Raw genomic sequence first — 17,960 nt, 5'->3', positions numbered from 1 at the left:
CTAGTACAAATATCGATACAAAAACACCCCTGAGGACCCGCCCGGGCCCCCCCCACCCTCCCCCTTGGGTTGCTGCTGTTACCTTCCCATTTCCTTTATCATTCTGCGAGGTAGTCAATGAACGGTTGCCACCGCCTGGTGAACCCTTGAGCCGAACCCCTTAGTGCAAACTTTATCCGTTCTAGTTTTATAAACCCTGCCATGTCATTTATCCAGGTCTCCACGCCCGGGGGTTTGGCTTCCTTCCACATAAGCAATATCCTACGCCGGGCTACTAGGGACGCAAAGGCCAAGACATCAGCCTCTCTCGCCTCCTGCACTCCCGGCTCTTCTGCAACCCCGAATATAGCCAACCCCCAGCCTGGCTCGACCCGGACTCCCACCACCTTCGAAAGCACCTTTGCCACCCCCACCGAACCCCTGCAGTGCCGGACCAGCCGGAGACTTCCTGATGAACCAAGCGGAAGGGCAGGCTGGATGGCATGTGCCTTGCCATCATATCTCAGTACCATATTTAAAAGGTATCAACTTACTGACAGGACCCATAGGGTTTGCAGGAAGGGAACATGGACCTCCTGTTCCTACGTTCAGTGAATCATTCCTGGACATTGCCCTTGACCTGGTGGAGGCCAGGAGAACACCCTGTACCCAGCTGATGGCAGGAGTAGGCTGAAGAGGGAGACCAACCCTGCATGGGTGCAGGTTGCCACCGCTGTGAGTGTCCAGGGTATCTAGGGTGTCCAGGTTCGATTCCCGGCTTGGGTCACTCTCTGCCCATGTAGACATTGTGACCCAATGCTGGAAGACTCAGCTGCTCACAGCTACCACAATGAATGAATGCCAGGGACATGTGGCAACATCAAGGTGATGGCTTACAGCCCCAATGCAGTTCTTCCATTCTGCAGGTGGAGGGCCCTCTAGACCTCTTTCACCTTTCCACACAGAGAGCTCACGAGCTGTCAGGAAGGGGGAAGCGGGTGGCAGATGAGTATGAGGGAAGGGGTTTAGATGTAGAGGGCACCAACAAGCTTCACAAAGGACATGCCTCTCTGAGCCCTTATCCTGATGTGTATGGTCACTGGTCTGGATGGTGTGATGAATGTAGGGAATTCAGATATATTGTATTATATGAATTTGGTGCAGTAAGGGTTAATAGCCTAGGTTAGTCTGTATATAACTGCTACAGTAGTGTTTTTAAAGAATCATGGTTTGAAATGTTTTGGGAGCCAGATGTGCAATCACGGTATCGTAAAAGCTCGGGCTAATGTTTGGACTAAAGGGGTTCCCTGTGGAGTTAATCAGATATCAGCTTAGTAAGATGATGTCATTAATGGGAGGAGCTAAGGTACCAGGCATTTTGCAGAAAAGCAGTTTAGTTGAGTTTCAGATTGGGATGTGAGCAGAAGTCAAGTGCCTGTCCTCACTGCAGTTCAGTTGAAGATATGTCTGTAGACAGATCAGCAGTTTTATTCCAAGCAGGTCAGACTTCTGCGATTGGAAGGTGAGCTGAAACAAGCCAGAGATTCTACATGGTTCTGACAGGATAGGTCTTTTCTTCAAAGCAGGATGAAAATATCTCTCTTTCTTAAAGTAGAGTATCCAGAAATCTCTATCCAGCGGGTATTCCTGAGTGCTAACTGTATGTGAAAGTGGATTGAGAGCTGAGATTTTTTTTGTTGTTTGAGTGGGAATAAAGATAGCAGTTAAGGGTTATTGTGTCACTGTATTGATTAGCATTGATGTGGAGATGCCGACTTGGACTGGGGTGAGCACAGTAAAAAGTCTTACAACACCAGGTTAAAGTCCAGCAGGTTTGTTTCAAATCACTAGCTTTCGGAGCACTGCTCCTTCCTCAGGTGAAGAAGGAGCAGTGCTCCGAAAGCTAGTGATTTGAAACAAACCTGTTGGACTTTATCCTGGTGTTGTAAGATTTCTTGATTAGCATTGTTTAAGGGGTTATTGCAAGCTATTTTTTTATGTGATGTTAAAGACATTTTAATACTGACCAGTAAAAAAGTTTGTTTTAATATATCATATTCCTACTGTGCATTAAACTACTCCTGGAGTGAGGTACCCTTTCCTCACAGTCTAACAAAATTAAAATAGAATATTGGGGTTTCTGTTCACTTTCCTAGGCACTGTTGGGATTTGGTCTGGGATCTTAATAATGGTGCCGGCCCAGAAGCCGTCTGGACAACATGAAGTGCATTCGGGAAACGCCACCCAATCCAGTGGGTTATCGCCAAGACTGGAAATATAGAAGGAAACTTGAGGATGTTATGAAAACATGGATGCCTCAACCCCATCCTCTCTGTTATCTTTGAGCAGATCAAGTTGACCCATAACCGGTGAAAGAGGGAGAGGACGGGAGGGGGTTGATTACATTTCAAGGCAGTGACTGGGTTTGAGGAGAGGGCAGCCCAGACGGCAGGGGTGAAGCGGGATTGGGCCATTGGGGATTGGGTGTAGAAACCAGGTATTCCGAATACAACTAGTATAGGTAAAAGATAGCTGTTTAAGCATAAATGTTGAGCCCCAGTTTTTAATACCCATTTATACAGCATAATTCACTTATACTGAAGTCCGTTGTTCTGGCAAATGCATATTTTCAAAGACAGTGTGACATTAAAAAAAAGCACAGTTGCAAGATAATTTGACACTGTCTTGTGCTAATTGTCAAGGTCAAGGGATTGAATACACAGCAACATGAAGGCACCATTGTTCACAATGGTGATAACAGCTGGGTCAGAAAAGCTGATGTTGCACATTGAAGATGGACGGCTTGCCATCAAATCAAATGTGTTTGAGTCTAACCCAAACCAATTAGGATTATATTGGGGTGTAATTAGATGACTTAAGACAGATATGAAAGTGTATAACTAAAAAGTTTCTCCCGGCCATTTTAGGTTAGGTTGGGGTTTTGTTGTCTTTGTGAGTATTGTCTTTGTAGGTTAGGTTTAGTTTTTAGTGTGTTGTCTGTGGTGTATTGTCTTTGGGGGTGTGTTGTGCTGTGTTGTCTTTCTGTTAGTTTAGTGTTTTTTGCCTTTGATTCTAGTCTCCATTTTAGTTTATGTCTATTGGGGGTTGTCAGTCTAACAGTCTGTGTCAGTGATGTTAGTCCACTTTTGACTTTGAGTTTGAGTTTAGCTGAAGATTAGCTTTCTCTCTCTCTTCATGTTTCATTGCCAGACTTTGACCTTTAAAAAGTTACTTTCGAGCTGTCTGCCTAAGCAAAGAAAGATAATGTCTGTAATTCTCTGAAAGCTTCGAATTGTCTACGAATTGCCTTTTAAATGACTTTCAAATTGTAATCAAGCGACTACAAATAAAACAATTCTTTTTGGCACCTGAGGAGTTTATACTGCAAATTTCTGCTGAGTTCCAGTATTCGCAAAGTACTACTGATAACCGAATTCATTTTGGCGTAGTCAGGCAGTCGGGGGGGGGGGAGTACTGAGGACGACCTTCGGAGGCCCAGGTGACGACGGAAAGCTTCGAAGATAATCGGAGGAGGTCGGGAACCTTCGGGAAGCTTCGGAGATAATCGGAGGAGGCCCAGAAGACAGCCGGAACCCACGGCTAGACTGGGGTAAGAAATATCTTTTTCACCCATTAAAAGTCTTAAAGCCGCATCAATCAGTACTTCGACCCTTGAAAAGAACATTTTTTATAGACTGTGTTAAATAAATCAAGTGCCAGTCGGTCAGACTATCAGGCATGACTGGAAGATTAGTCACTGCAGTAACTAAAATAAAACGGCAGTCAGCGATCAAGAAAAGTTATGGCTGATCCAATTCAAAGTGTAGATTCAGAGCCTTGAGCAGACAGAAAATTACTCCCCACTACATCCAAGGGGGGTGCTGGAATACCAGATGTTTCTGTTGAAGATATGTTGGGGGATTGTAGATCTTTCACTCGTAGACATTTTAACCTATGTGAAACCTCAAAAAAAATTGAATCAAAGTATGATATCCCCAGAGGACAGTGGTCCTTCAATAATATCAAGAGAGCATGGGGAAAATGCACACGATTACACGGTGCAGAACGTGTAAAATGGTCCCTGGTAATTATGGGTCAGATACACAGTCAGCAAGAGATCATTGTTAAAAATAAAAGTGATCATCAGCTTCAGTCCACTAAAGACCAACTAAGTGCAGTTCTTGAAGATTTGCAAGATGCAAAATCCAAACTTGAGCATTATGATGAAATTAGAACAGATTTGCAAAATAAAACCTCTGAACTCCAGCAGTTAAATGTTCAAATCGCAGAATTTCAAAATCAAGTTTTTAAAGTGGAGTCAGAATTCCAAAATCAAGTTTTTAAAATGGAGTCAAAATACCAACAGCTGCAATTAAATACTGAACGAAGTGATGATGAGTATAGATCTACTAAAAGGCAACTAATTGCAGTTATTGAAGAATTGCAAGATGCAAAATCCAAACTTGAAACAGATTTGCAAGATGCAAAATCCAAACTTGAGCATTCTGATGAAATTAAAACAGATTTGCAAGTTGCAAAATCCAAACTTGAGCATTATGATGAAATTAAAATAGATTTGCAAGTTGCAAAATCCAAACTTGAGCATTATGATGAAATTAAAACAGAATTGCAAGATGCAAAATCCAAACTTGAAACAGAATTGCAAGTTGCAAAATCCAAACTTGAGCATTATGATGAAATTAAAACAGAATTGCAAGATGCAAAATCCAAACTTGAAACAGAATTGCAAGATGCAAAATCCAAACTTGAGCATTATGATGAAATTAAAACAGAATTGCAAGATGCAAAATCCAAACTTGAAACAGATTTGCAAGATGCAAAATCCAAACTTGAGCATTCTGATGAAATTAAAACAGGTTTGCAAGTTGCAAAATCCAAACTTGAGCATTATGATGAAATTAAAACAGAATTGCAAGATGCAAAATCCAAACTTGAAACAGAATTGCAAGATGCAAAATCCAAACTTGAGCATTATGATGAAATTAAAACAGAATTGCAAGATGCAAAATCCAAACTTGAGCATTATGATGAAATTAAAACAGAATTGCAAGATGCAAAATCCAAACTTGAAACAGATTTGCAAGATGCAAAATCCAAACTTGAGCATTATGATGAAATTAAAACAGGATTGCAAGATGCAAAATCCAAACTTGAAACAGATTTGCAAGTTGCAAATTCCAAACTTGAGCATTATGATGAAATTAGAACAGATTTGCAAAACAAAACCTCTGAACTCCAGCAATTTCAAATCCAAGTTTTTAAAGTGGAGTCAAAATACCAACAGTTGCAATTAACTACTGAGCGAAGCGATGATGAGTATAGGTCCACTAAAAAGCAACTAATTGCAGTTGTTGAAGAATTGCAAGATGCAAAATCCAAACTTGAGCATTATGATGAAATTAAAACAGATTTGCGAAACAAAACCTCTGAGCTCCAACAGTTATCTTTTCAAATAACAGAATTCCAAAATCAAGTCTTTGAAGTGGAGTCAAAATACCGACAATTGCAATTAAAAACTGAGCGAATTGAACTTGAAAATTGCAAGTTAGTGAAAGAAAGATGTGTTTTAGAAAGAAATATAACCAGCGTGACTGAACATTGCAATTCTTTGACAAACATGCTTTCTGTACAAAAGATTGAACAAACTCAGAAAGCAGTCCAAGCCACTCACCTAGTGGCACAATCGGCAATTGCACAGCCAAGATCAATTGTTAAACATAAATCATTTTCTCTGTCGGATGAATCAGACGAAGATAGTGTTCCTACAATACAAAATACTAAAGCAATTCGACTAGCCCCTTTAAAACACAAACGGGTTAGAGTTGGAAGCAAAAAAATAGAGGAAGGTGGTGAAACTATCACTAGAAACATATTTGACCACCAATGGGTTCATGAACAAATTGATCCTTCTAAAATTGACGAATGGTCCAAGGGTCTTCCACACCCTAAAAAGGGTGGTAAGACCACATGGGATGGAATTCACAGATTACAAGCCATTTACAGTCTCCACCCATTTGATGGAGTACAAATTCTGACTATCATGCTAGGTACTCGTATAGGTTCAACCCTTAGAAATGAAGTAGAAGTTGCCCTTGGAGACGATTTGCAGAATTTAGAAGCTGGTTGGCTAACAATCAAGAATTGGCTATTACAATTTCGCCCCCCGAGGACCAATTGGTCTAAGATCACAGCTTGCTTTCAAAAAAATGATGAAGATATTCAGGATTTTGAGGAAAGATTTTTACATACTTGGATGGAATATTCAGGGATGACACTCGACCAGGAAAATGACACATGGGATGCAAGCACTTTAAGTCCATTAAAAACGGCTTTTATAGCCGGTGTTAAACCTGGAGTTTCTGCTGCCTTGAATTTGGTTTTACCAGCTTGGGCCACAGCTGGCACATACCGAGACATAGTTGACCGATGCATTCAGATAGATCGTGGTTTGCACAATCAGGCAACTTTTAACACTGCAGCTGCTCAAATGCAGCCTATTGCTCAAATCCAGCCCATGTTACCTGCTGCTCCAGCGGCGGCTGTTGCAGCACCTGCAGGAATATCAGCAGTAACTACAATTTCACCACCAGCGCCAGAGCAAACATGTACCCTTGCTCCATTAAAATCACGTAAGAAAATACCACAATGTCTTTCCTGTGGTAGAGTAGGACACTGGATGGCAAAATGCTATCAAAAACAACGGATGGATTCAAGAGATGATAATGAAGTAGACAATGTTCACTACAATACATCTCCACCTCGTGGTCAACCATGTAACACGTACCAACAAGACACACCCAGTATGGCTTCTGGTCAGCCCTACTGGCTAAGCAACTACAACCATGGTTTGCTTTTACAGTTAATCAACAACAGTATCATAATAGCCCAACTGTTTACCACATGGCTTTACAGAATCATCTCAGGCAACTGCCTGTTCGGCCTTCCACCATTATCCAATATGAAGATGATGTTCTGATAACCTCTATCAATAAAGATGATCATGACAAAGATTTACGGATGGTGTTGAACCACCTCAGTACTAACAGTCGCAAAGCTAGCTTTCACAAAGCACAAATTGCCCAGAAAGATGTTTACTTGGGACAGAAAATTTCCAAACGAAAAAGGGAACTTACTCAGAAGAGAACGGCTGCCATCAAAGCAGCTAAAGAACCCTCAATGTATCGCTAAAAAGTTGCCAAGAACTGTCAACTTAAGAAAACTGTCATTCTGAACGTTGCTTTATTAATTTAAAGAAATTAACATATCTTGTTAGCTGTGTTTCCTTTAACAGAATCGGCAAATTCATCTACAGAAAATCAAGATACAGCACAAGATTGGTTCAGTTATATATTTAATAAGTTATTGTATTTGATATTTTAAAATAAATGTTTGGAATTAGCCTGGAAATTAAAACTTCAAACAATGTGGAAGCTGGTTTAAAAAAAAACCCAACAATCTTTGATTAAAAGCCAAAAGAACAGGTTGTTCAAAGGAATTTGATAACGGGAATTTGGCAGCAATCCAACTTTTACTCCCAGTCCATTTGAGTGACAAAAAAAAAGTTTAAAGATGCGAATGGCATCATTCCAAGCTATACACCTCTTTTTGTCCCTGTAAGAAAATTAACCCTTTCAACAAGCTTTTGTGTATAATCCAGAGGATGTCCATTTTGATAATCATTTTACCATTTATTACTAGATCATATGTTCAACTTTTATTGTATAATAATTTTACATGAAGTTATTATTAATTACCAATGTGATCAAATTTGATTAATTTATTAATTATAATAATTATTTTGAAATGCCTGTTGCAATGTTAATTCCATTTTATTGTTTAAAACTGCAATGATTCTTTGCGCTTTTACCTATCCTATCGCATTAATGATGTATTTTAATCTTTTCTGATATATCTCAATTTTTCGATTTATCAAAGGGCCGACTGTAGAAGCCAGGTATTTCGAATACAACTAGTATAGGTAAAAGATAGCTGTTTAAGCATAAATGTTGAGCCCCAGTTTTTAATACCCATTTATACAGCATAATTCACTTATACTGAAGTCCGTTGTCCTGGCAAATGCATATTTTCAAAGACAGTGTGACATTAAAAAAAGCACAATTGCAAGATAATTTGACACTGTCTTGTGCTAATTGTCAAGGTCAAGGGATTGAATACACAGCAACATGAAGGCACCATTGTTCACAATGGTGATAACAGCTGGGTCAGAAAAGCTGATGTTGCACATTGAAGATGGACGGCTTGCCATCAAATCAAATGTGTTTGAGTCTAACCCAAACCAATTAGGATTATATTGGGGTGTAATTAGATGACTTAAGACAGATATGAAAGTGTATAACTAAAAAGTTTCTCCCCGCCATTTTGGGGTTTTGTTGTCTTTGTGAGTATTGTCTTTGTAAGTTTTGTTTTAGTGTTTAGTTTTTCGTGTGTTGTCTGTGTTTTTATTGTCTTTGAAGGTGTGTTGTGCTGTGTTGTCTTTCTGTTAGTTTAGTCAGTTTTTGCCTTTGATTCTAGTCTCCATTTTAGTTTATGTCTTTTGGGGGTTCTGTCAGTCTACCAGTCTGTGTCAGTGATGTTAGTCCACTTTTGACTTTGAGTTTGAGTTTAGCTGAAGATTAGCTTTCTCTCTCTTTTCATGTTTCATTGCCAGACTTTGACCTTTTAAAAGTTACTTTCGAGCTGTCTGCCTAAGCAAAGAAAGATAATGTCTGTAATTCTCTGAAAGCTTTGAATTGTCTACGAATTGCCTTTTAAATGACTTTCAAATTGTAATCAAGCGACTACAAATAAAACAATTCTTTTTGGCACCTGAGGAGTTTATACTGCAAATTTCTGCTGAGTTCCAGTATTCGCAAAGTGCTACTGATAACCGAATAGCAGAGATGATATAAATTCCTTCAACTATACACAGTCGAATAATACAAGGAATCGAACAACTTAACACAGTCTACAAATAGTACAAATCTTACAACTTGTCGTATTGCGCCAGGACTTGATTCATCAACTAAGCTTCCCCCAAACTTGGCGTAGTTCGACAGGTTAAGATCCATAAATTATAGATTCCTTCATTGGGGAGATTGGATTTTGACCTCCAACCAATAAGGATGCATGGATGTCAGAGAAACCTCGGGTCCAAGGATGCCTCCATGTTGTCACTCGCTCTCTCTCATCTCTCACGTACAGGTGCCATCAGAAAAGGGGCAAGGCCCAAGCCAAAGGAGGACCTGTTCAGTTTTGGCACAAGTCCAAACCTGGAGCGTAACGCGGAGATAACTCAAGAGATATGTGCAACTGTAAAGCTATCACCAAAAGAGAAAATGCTGGAAAATCTCAGCAGAACTGGCAGCATCTATCAGAAGAGAAAAGAGCTAATATTTCGAGTCCAAATCTGGACTCACAGCTGATATCACTGGAGGCTGGTATCAGCTGGAATTCAGTTTTTTTTTCTGAATTGGAAAGCAAATGGCCGAAGTGTGAATTTTTGGTGCGCGAGATATCTTTCACGTGGTAGCATAGTGGTTAGCACTATGGCTTCACAGTGCCAGGGTCCCAGGTTCGATTCCTGGCTTGGGTCACTGTCTGTGCAGAGTCTGCATGTTCTCCCTGTGTCTGCGTGGGTTTCCTCCGGATGCTCCGGTTTCCTTCCACAAGTCCTGAAAGATGTGCAGTTAGGTAATTTGGTCATTCTGATTCTCCCTCTGTGCACCCGAACAGGCACTGTAATGTGGCGACTAGGGGCTTTTCACAGTAACTTTATTGTTTTTCTGTTTTTTTAAATAAATTTAGAATACCCAATTCATTTTTTTTTCCAATTAAGGGGCAATTCAATTCACCTACCTTGCACATCTTTGGGTTGTGGGGGCGAAACCCGCACAAACACAGGGAGAATGTGCAAACTCCATACGGACAGTGATCCAGAGCCGGGATCGAGCCTGGGACCTCGGCGCCGTGAGGTAGCAGTGCTACCACTGTGCCACCGTGCTGCCCACTTCATTGCACTGTTAACAGAAGCCCACGTGTGACATTAAAGATTATCATTATTGTAACCAGTACAGTTCTTGATATGTACAAGTGTTCACATACTTCGTCTCAGCTAATTCCTTTACAGTGGGTTACACTGAAGGTGAGTGTTATGGAACATGAGACAACTTAGTGTCCACACATTGGCACAGTGGTAGCCTGCTGCCTTCTAGCTTCAAATCCCCAAGTTTAATTCTGGCCTTGGGTCACTGTCTGTGTGGAGTTTGCACTTTCTTCCCGTGTCTGCATGCATTTCCTCCGGGTGCTTCAGTTTCCTCCCACAGTCCAAAGGTGTGCAGATTAGGTGGATTAGCCATGATAAATTGACCCTTAGTGTCCAAAGGAATAGGTGGAGTTATTGGGTTATATGGTGGGAGTGTGGAGCTAGGGAGAGTGTTGTTCCAGAAGGTCAGTGCAGACTCAATGGGCCGAGTGGCCTCCTTCTGCACTGTAGGGATTTTCTGATTAACGTCTCTTTGCTGGAAGAACTGGATCCAGTTGGTGAAAGTTTTACTAATCGCACCATTGATGAAGACAATCCTCTTCTCTATGCAAGTGCCCCCATTACAGTCTCAGGAAGTGCATTATTGACATTAACATTAGCACACAGGCATGGGACTTCGGGGATTCATCCCTCTGACTGATTTGCTACGTCTGATTGAATAGTACAGTCCTCCCCGAACTCATAGAATCAGAGATTCTACAGAGCAGAAGGAGGCCATTCGGCCCATCACATCTGCACTGGCCCTTGAAAAGAGCACACTACTTAGGCCCACGCCTCCACCCTATGCCCATAACCCCACCTAGCCTGTTGGACACTCAGGGTCAATTTAGCATGGCCAATCCACCTAACCTGCACATTTCTGGGCTGTGGGAGGGAACCGGAGCACCCGGAGAAAACCCACGCGCACACGGGGAAAAGGTGCAAACTCTACACAGTGACCCGAGGTCAGAATCGAACCCGGGTCTCTGGCCCTGTGAGATAGCAGTGTTAACCTCTGTGCCACCGTTGCGTCCCTCTTTAAAAAAATAAATTTAGAGTACCCAATTATTTTTTTTCCAATTAAGGGGAAATGTTGCATGGCCAATCCACCTAGCCTGCACATCTTTGGGTTGTGGGGGCAAAACCCACGCAAACACGGGGACGCAAACTCCACAAAGACAGTCACCCAAGGCTGAAATTGAACCCGGGTCCCTGGCGCTGTAAGGCAGCAGTGCCGACCACTGTCCTATCGTACCACCTTCGCCGGTTCACTGCCGTGAAAAAAGTGTCAGAACATATGTGAGAACCAAGATGGTATTCTGCCGCAACAACAATTTCAACCCGAAAGATTTGTGTCCAGCCAAATCACATTTATTTCATCTCGTATGTTGATGGGGTTCAGGTTGAGCATATGAGCTATTTATTTCACTATAAATGAATTTTCTACAACAAGAGAATAAATCCAGATAATACCATCCTTGGTGGTTTCTGGTTTATGTTGGAAAACCATGTTTAAGCTATTTTGTGATTCACTCGAATAATTGCAAAAAATCATCGAATTTACAGTGCAGAAGGAGGCCATTCGGCCCATCGAGCCAGCACCGGCTCCTGGAAAGAGCACCCCTTGTAACCCCCTAACCCTAACCCTAACCCTAACCCCACCTAACCCAACGGCAGTTTAGCATGGCCAATCCACCTAACCTGCACGTTTTTGGACTGTGGGAGGCAACCGGAGCACCCGGAGGAAATCAACGCAGTCACGTGCAGACTCCGCTCAGCTAGTGACCCAAGCCGGGAATCGAACCTGGGACCCTGGAGCAGTGAAGCAACTTTGCTAACCACTGTACTACCCTGCCACCCCGGAAATGATGTTGGTTCTGCTGGAATCTTTAATCATGGCATAGGTGAAATCAATGTATTGGCACTTCCATTATCCACTTTTTTTGTTGCATGATCGAAAAACTGCAGCAAATTAGTCAAACAAAATTTATCCTCCATAAAACCATGCTGACTCTGATGGATTGTGTTTTGTCTTTCCAAATGTCCTGACATTACTTCCTTAGTAATGGAATCCAACAATTTCCCAATGGCAGATATCAAACTTGTCTTGGTATGCAAACATGCAACCAATGAACACTCAGAATAGGACACAACCAATGGGCAGTCAGGACACTCAGAGGTGGCATCACCACAAGGGGGCATGACATAAACACTATAAAAGGGATGAGGCACTCACACCCCGCCACTTGCCACAGACAGACATCTAGAGAGTTAGACAGGGTTGATCAGCAGCATCACACCCCAGCACGTGGCTTAGAGCAAGCTGGTACAGTTAGACTGAGTTACTACAGTTAGATTAGCAGAGAGTCGAACTCATTTGAGAACTGTTTTAATAGTTCAATGAACACGTTGAACTCATTTCAGAGTCTGGAGCATCCTTTAGTTAAGACTGCATCAAGTAGCAGCCTGTGCTATCTGAAGCAGCAGAACACAAAAAACTAACTGTAGTTTCTTACTTTCTGCTTTTCTCCCGCTTTGAACAGGAATGTTACATTAGCCTTTTTCCAATCCACTGGAACCTCTCCCGTATCCGGAATATATTTTAATTGGGAGGAATTGAATATATCCTTGAATGTCTGCCACTGTTCAGCAACTGTCCTACCTTTTAGTCTTTCTGCCCAGTCCACTAGGGCCAAATCTGTCCTCATGCCTGTGTAATTATCTTAGTTTAACTCCAGCACACTAGTGTGGGACTCCAGTTCACTGTCCTCAAACTGAATTTGAAATTCAAGCATTCATCGATGGACACATGAGTATAAATGTGCAACTGTTATTTCACTTATTTGATATTGCTCAGGCTTTGGGACCACGTTGGATTTACAGCTGCTTTTCTTTCGAAGGGCTTAAAGGAAAGTTACTGAAATTTAACCAGGGTGTGAATATCTATCTCATGCAGATAGCAAATACATAACTGTGTGCTTTGAATTTCTGAACTTGGTATGAGCTCATCTCTTGTTTCCAAGGTTTCCAGCTTCTACAATCACGTGTGAAATGCAGGAGGCAAGCCTCAAAGCGGAACTGCCATTGCAGAGGATATCTATGCAAGAGGTGAAATGGCATTATTCATTGATAAGGGGTTATTATCTGCCATGAGAAAGGGTGGCACGATAGCACAGTGGTTAGCACTGTTGCTTCACAGCACCAGGGACCCGGGTACAATTCCCGGCTTGGGTCACTGTGCGTGGGTTTCCTCTGGGTGCTCCAGAGGAAACTCACAAGTCCCCAAAAACAGGCCCCAGAGTGTGGCGACTAGGGGTATCACAGTAACTTAGTTGCGTTGTTAATGCAAGCCTACTTGTGGCAATAATAAAGATTATCCTTGTTACAAATTCTATATTTATCCAAGCTTTTCTAGTGCTGAAATGAAAAAAAAATCTTGCCTTCGAGCGTGTGATTTTTCTCTCACCTCAGGTCGTAGATCATAGATCATAGCATTTACAGTGCAGAAGGAGACCATTTGGCCCATCGAGTCTGCACCGGCTCTTGGAAAGAGCACCCTACCCAACCTCACACCTCCACCCTATCCCCATTATCCGGATCCCCACCCAACACTAAGGGCAATTTTGGGCACTAGGGGCAATTTAGCATGGCCAATCCACCTCAGCTGCACATCTTTGGACTGTGGGAGGAAACCGGAGCGCCCGGAGGAAACCCACGCACACACGGGGAGGATGTGTAGACTCCGCACAGACAGTGACCCAGGCCGGAATCGAACCTGGGACCCTGGAGCTGTGAAGCAATTGTGCTAACCACTATGCTACCATGCAGCCCTGCTCGGTCCCTTTTTCTCCCCCGACATTTACTGCCTATCTCTAATTTACTGAAAGCACTATTGATATTTTTCTTTCAAACACTCTGTCTTCTTTTGTTTCAAACACAATCTCCACCAATTATTCCAGCCATTCCCACTGTGATCAAATCAAAGCTCCAACTGGGTGACATTGGACAAGGGCAGGAACATAACCTTATTTGGTTTGATGGACGTCAGCAGAGTTGAGTCGCTGGCGTATGGTGGAACAGGAGAAAACGCCATTCCTCCTGCATCTGCATCCTTGCCCATGGCCAATTTCACCTCCATCAAATCATGAAGCACACAAATAGGCTATTTAATCCGCCATCCTGGCATGACTGTAGCCCAATCCGGCGCCCAAACCAGCTTCCCATCCATCGACTGTCTATAATTCCCGCTGCCTCGGAAAGGCAGCCGGCATAATTAAGGACTCCACGCACCCCGGACATACTCTCTTCTACCTTCTTCCGTCAGGAAAAAGATACCAAAGTTTGAGGTCACGTACCAACCGACTCAAGAACAGCTTCTTCCCTACTGCCATCAGACTTTTGAATGGACCTACCTCGTATTAAGTTGATCTTTTCTCTACACCTTGCTATAACTGTAACATTATATTCTGCAACCTCTCCTTCCTTCCCTATGTACGGTATGCATTGTTTGTACAGCATGCAAGAAACAATGCTTTTCACTATATATTAATACATGTGACAATAATAAATCAAATCAAATACCCCGTGCCAGCTCCTTGAAGGACCAACATCCAATTCGCCCCACTTCCCTCTGCTCTCCCCCTGCAAATCTCTCCTTCTCAAATACCTATCCAAATCCCTTTCAAAAGTATAATTTAATCCGCTTCCGTCAGCCTTTCGGGCAGTTCATTCCACACTTTCAACTCGCACCATATCGCAATCAAATTCATTCTTTACTGGATGCAATCCTGAAAAGCCTCCTTTGGTGTTCTGCCCCCGTCTGCAGCTGTTAAACTCATGCAACCTGTGCTCTGCATCCTGATCTATTTTATCTTCTCTCATGTTCTGTTCAACCTTGGCAGTGTCTGGAGCTATGAGCTGTGACCCTTCACCCCCTTTCCTCCACCAAAAGACAATTTATGCCAAATGCTCTTCAGACACGAGTTTCCCCTTCGTTTTCTTTTAAGAGGGACTTTGTTTCTTATAGTTTTTCGTAAACAGCCCGACCATGGGTTTATTTGTTAATAAAATACGTCTCTAGTTGCAATCCAGTCCGTCCAGGTTATTTTGTAAGATTAAATCTGGTAAACACAAAGTGAACTAGTTCTGCAATCACAGAATTTGTGCATCAGGCTGCAGGCAGACAGGTCAGTTGTCATCTAGTGTGTCTGCCTGTAGCTACAGGCGGAACTTAGTGGTTACGTCATGGCTCCCGACTCCAGGTCGGGAGGGTGGCAGCAATATTGTAATGATATGTATATATGTAGATAACTAAAGGGTTAATTATAACATCTAGCTGTAACACTACCACTAGAGGGCACCACGAGGTCCAGCGAGAGGTATCAGCTCCCAGAGGATCTTGCTCTCTTTCAACCCAGGCATGTTTAGTAAGCAGTAGTGTATGATAGATAACTCTCAGTATTGTTAACAATTATAGTTGTGAATCAATTAATTCAATCATATCTAATTACTTGTGTAGCCACTTAAAATGGCCAACTCCCGATTCAAAATGGCGAACGGCAAAGGCTGATGGGAAAGTCAGCCAACAGGACACAAACAAGCAGCTGCAGGTTGGCTGTGTATTTACCTCTGGAAAGGCCAGACAAGATCGATACCAGCAACCATCAGCATAACAAAACACCAGCCATCTGCATACTAATGAGCAATCCCCGGGAACAATGAGCAACATTTAGACACATAAAGCAAAACCAGACTCTTCGGCGCCAGCAGGAGCCTACACAAAGGGAGGTGAACGACCACCTCAGGACCGCCCATCGATCAGGGAACCGCTCCAGCATTGGAGAAAATCGAACCAAGCGATTGGGACAAAGTCCAATCACTTGGGACCAAGTACAGGGTCCGCCCGAAAGGCGGGAAGCCCCTGGGGACTATAAGAATTGAGCCCCAAGTTCAAGGCGCTCGCTCTTCCAGCTCTCTTCCACCTCTCTTCCACCGCTTGCAGCTTTCTTCACTCTTCAAAAGCCGCTCAAAATTGTAAGTCTTACTTCAACACTCGCTACGAGATAGGCGCTCCTAGCTATCAATCTGCACCAACTTTGAATCCCGCAGGCTCAGAACCCGAACGAAAGGCCATTCGTTTCCCTGACCTGGTGGGCCAGTTCTGAGTTAAGTATTGGCCTGTTAGTCGTAGAAGTAGCTTAGACGTAGAATTTATGCATTGAGTAGTGATTACTGTGTATAATAAATGTGCTTTGATTTAAATCTTACTAAGCGGTGTATTGGATTATTGATCATTACTAGGACTTGAACCACGTGGCGGTATCATAAGGATACCTGGCGACTCAAGAGCAAAGGTGATAAAACAGAGCAATTAAAGTAAGGCAAAGTTAGCAACACTTGATTTCTAGAGATAGTTCTGTAGAGTGTCGAACTCAGATATAATCAATCGTTACTTTAATAAATTAGTTTGCTTAAGTTGAAGATCCGCGGTTTAGAACATAGAACATACAGTGCAGAAGGAGGCCATTCGGCCCATCGAGTCTGCACCGACCCACTTAAATCCTCACCTCCACCCTATCCCCGTAACCCAGTAACCCCTCCTACCCTTTTTGGACACTAAGGGCAATTTAGCATGGCCAATTCACCAAACCTGCACGTCTTTGGGCTGTGGGAGGAACCCGGAGGAAACCCACGCAGACACGGGGAGAACGGGCAGACTCCTCACAGACAGTGATCCAGCGGGGAATAGAACTTGGCACCCTGGCGCTGTGAAGCCACAGAGCTAGCCACTTGCCTACCGTGCTGCCCACGGTTTCTTCAGTATCACACCATCAGACCATCTGCATCAACAACAACTAGTAACCATACATATTACTGGACCCAGTAATATAACAAATGTGACACAGCCGGCTGAACACAGTCACCTGTTGTTGGGGGGTGTGGGGCGACCACCTGTGCAATCATGTGACAAGCAAAACCTGACATGGGTATTGGTGCCATTTTGCAAGGCCACCAGGCCAGCCCTTAGTATAAAAAAACATTAAAACGGAGTGCTGCTGTGGATGTTAGAAGAGCTGGTTGGTGAAGTTTGAACTCATTTCAAATAAAGTATTACTTTCCATCCTGAGCACTTTGTCCAGGACCAACATATCGAAGATTGTTTTTCAAATTTACAGAGCAGTTCTTTTTGTTTCCAATTAAGGGGCAATTTAGCATGGCCAATTCACCTACCCTGCACTTGTTTTTGGGTTGCGGGGGTGAGACCCACGCAGACACGGGGAGAATGTGCAAACTCCACATGGACAGTGATGCAGGGCTGGGATCGAACCCGGGTCATAGGAGCCGTGAGGCAGCAGTGTTAACCACGCACCACCGTGCCACCCCGCGTAATCTATTTTTAACATAAAATGAGGCACAAAGAATAACATGATTATGCCTGTGATCAATATGGTCAAGAGCATCTAACCGTTCAGGTACACTCCCATTATGGTCATCAGGCAGGCTGGCAGAGCAGTATAGATTCTGGACAGACCTCGGTCCAATCTCCCATTCATCCACAACTTGTGATTCACAATGTGAGGCGTCGTCATTGTTGCCAATTTTCACCGCTGTGTTTTCTGCAGACACGGGAATGCAGCTGGCATTCAGTGAACCTGGTAGGGATGAGACTGGATTTGCAGTTGTGGCAGTGGCCCAGTTCATCGTATCACTAGCTCTGTGATTCACAGGGCCAAGGGTGCCTGATGAGGCAGGGATGTACTAAGCACATTACAATAAGTGCCATTCCTCAGCCCCCGCACCATTGTTGTGTCACTGCGTGCAGGCTTAATGTCATCACTGTCAGTGCTCAGTTCATCAGAATCACAACCATCTGGTTCAATTAAATCTAGATATGCTCATTTATATTCATACAGATCTTGGCATAAGCCCATGTCTCTGT

At 43.0% G+C, this 17,960-nt stretch overlaps 1 protein-coding gene across 1 annotated transcript in view; it reads left to right on the top strand.

Annotated features, from left to right (window-relative positions):
- Positions 1-2,153: 2,153 nt before the first annotated feature.
- LOC140409432 (uncharacterized) overlaps positions 2,154-17,960 on the top strand; it is a 40,945-nt gene continuing 25,138 nt past the window's right edge. Inside the window, exons 1-3 of the mRNA XM_072497866.1 lie at positions 2,154-2,911; positions 2,956-4,725; positions 13,045-13,129. Of these exons, the coding sequence (XP_072353967.1) occupies positions 3,890-4,725; positions 13,045-13,129 (921 nt within the window). The 5' untranslated portion in view covers positions 2,154-2,911; positions 2,956-3,889. The remainder of the gene's footprint in view (positions 2,912-2,955; positions 4,726-13,044; positions 13,130-17,960) is intronic.

Source organism: Scyliorhinus torazame, chromosome 3 (assembly GCF_047496885.1).
Source record: "Scyliorhinus torazame isolate Kashiwa2021f chromosome 3, sScyTor2.1, whole genome shotgun sequence".
NCBI lineage: Eukaryota > Metazoa > Chordata > Chondrichthyes > Carcharhiniformes > Scyliorhinidae > Scyliorhinus > Scyliorhinus torazame.
The sequence above is the reverse complement of the archived record's forward strand: the minus strand, read 5'-3'. Positions and strand labels throughout refer to the sequence as shown.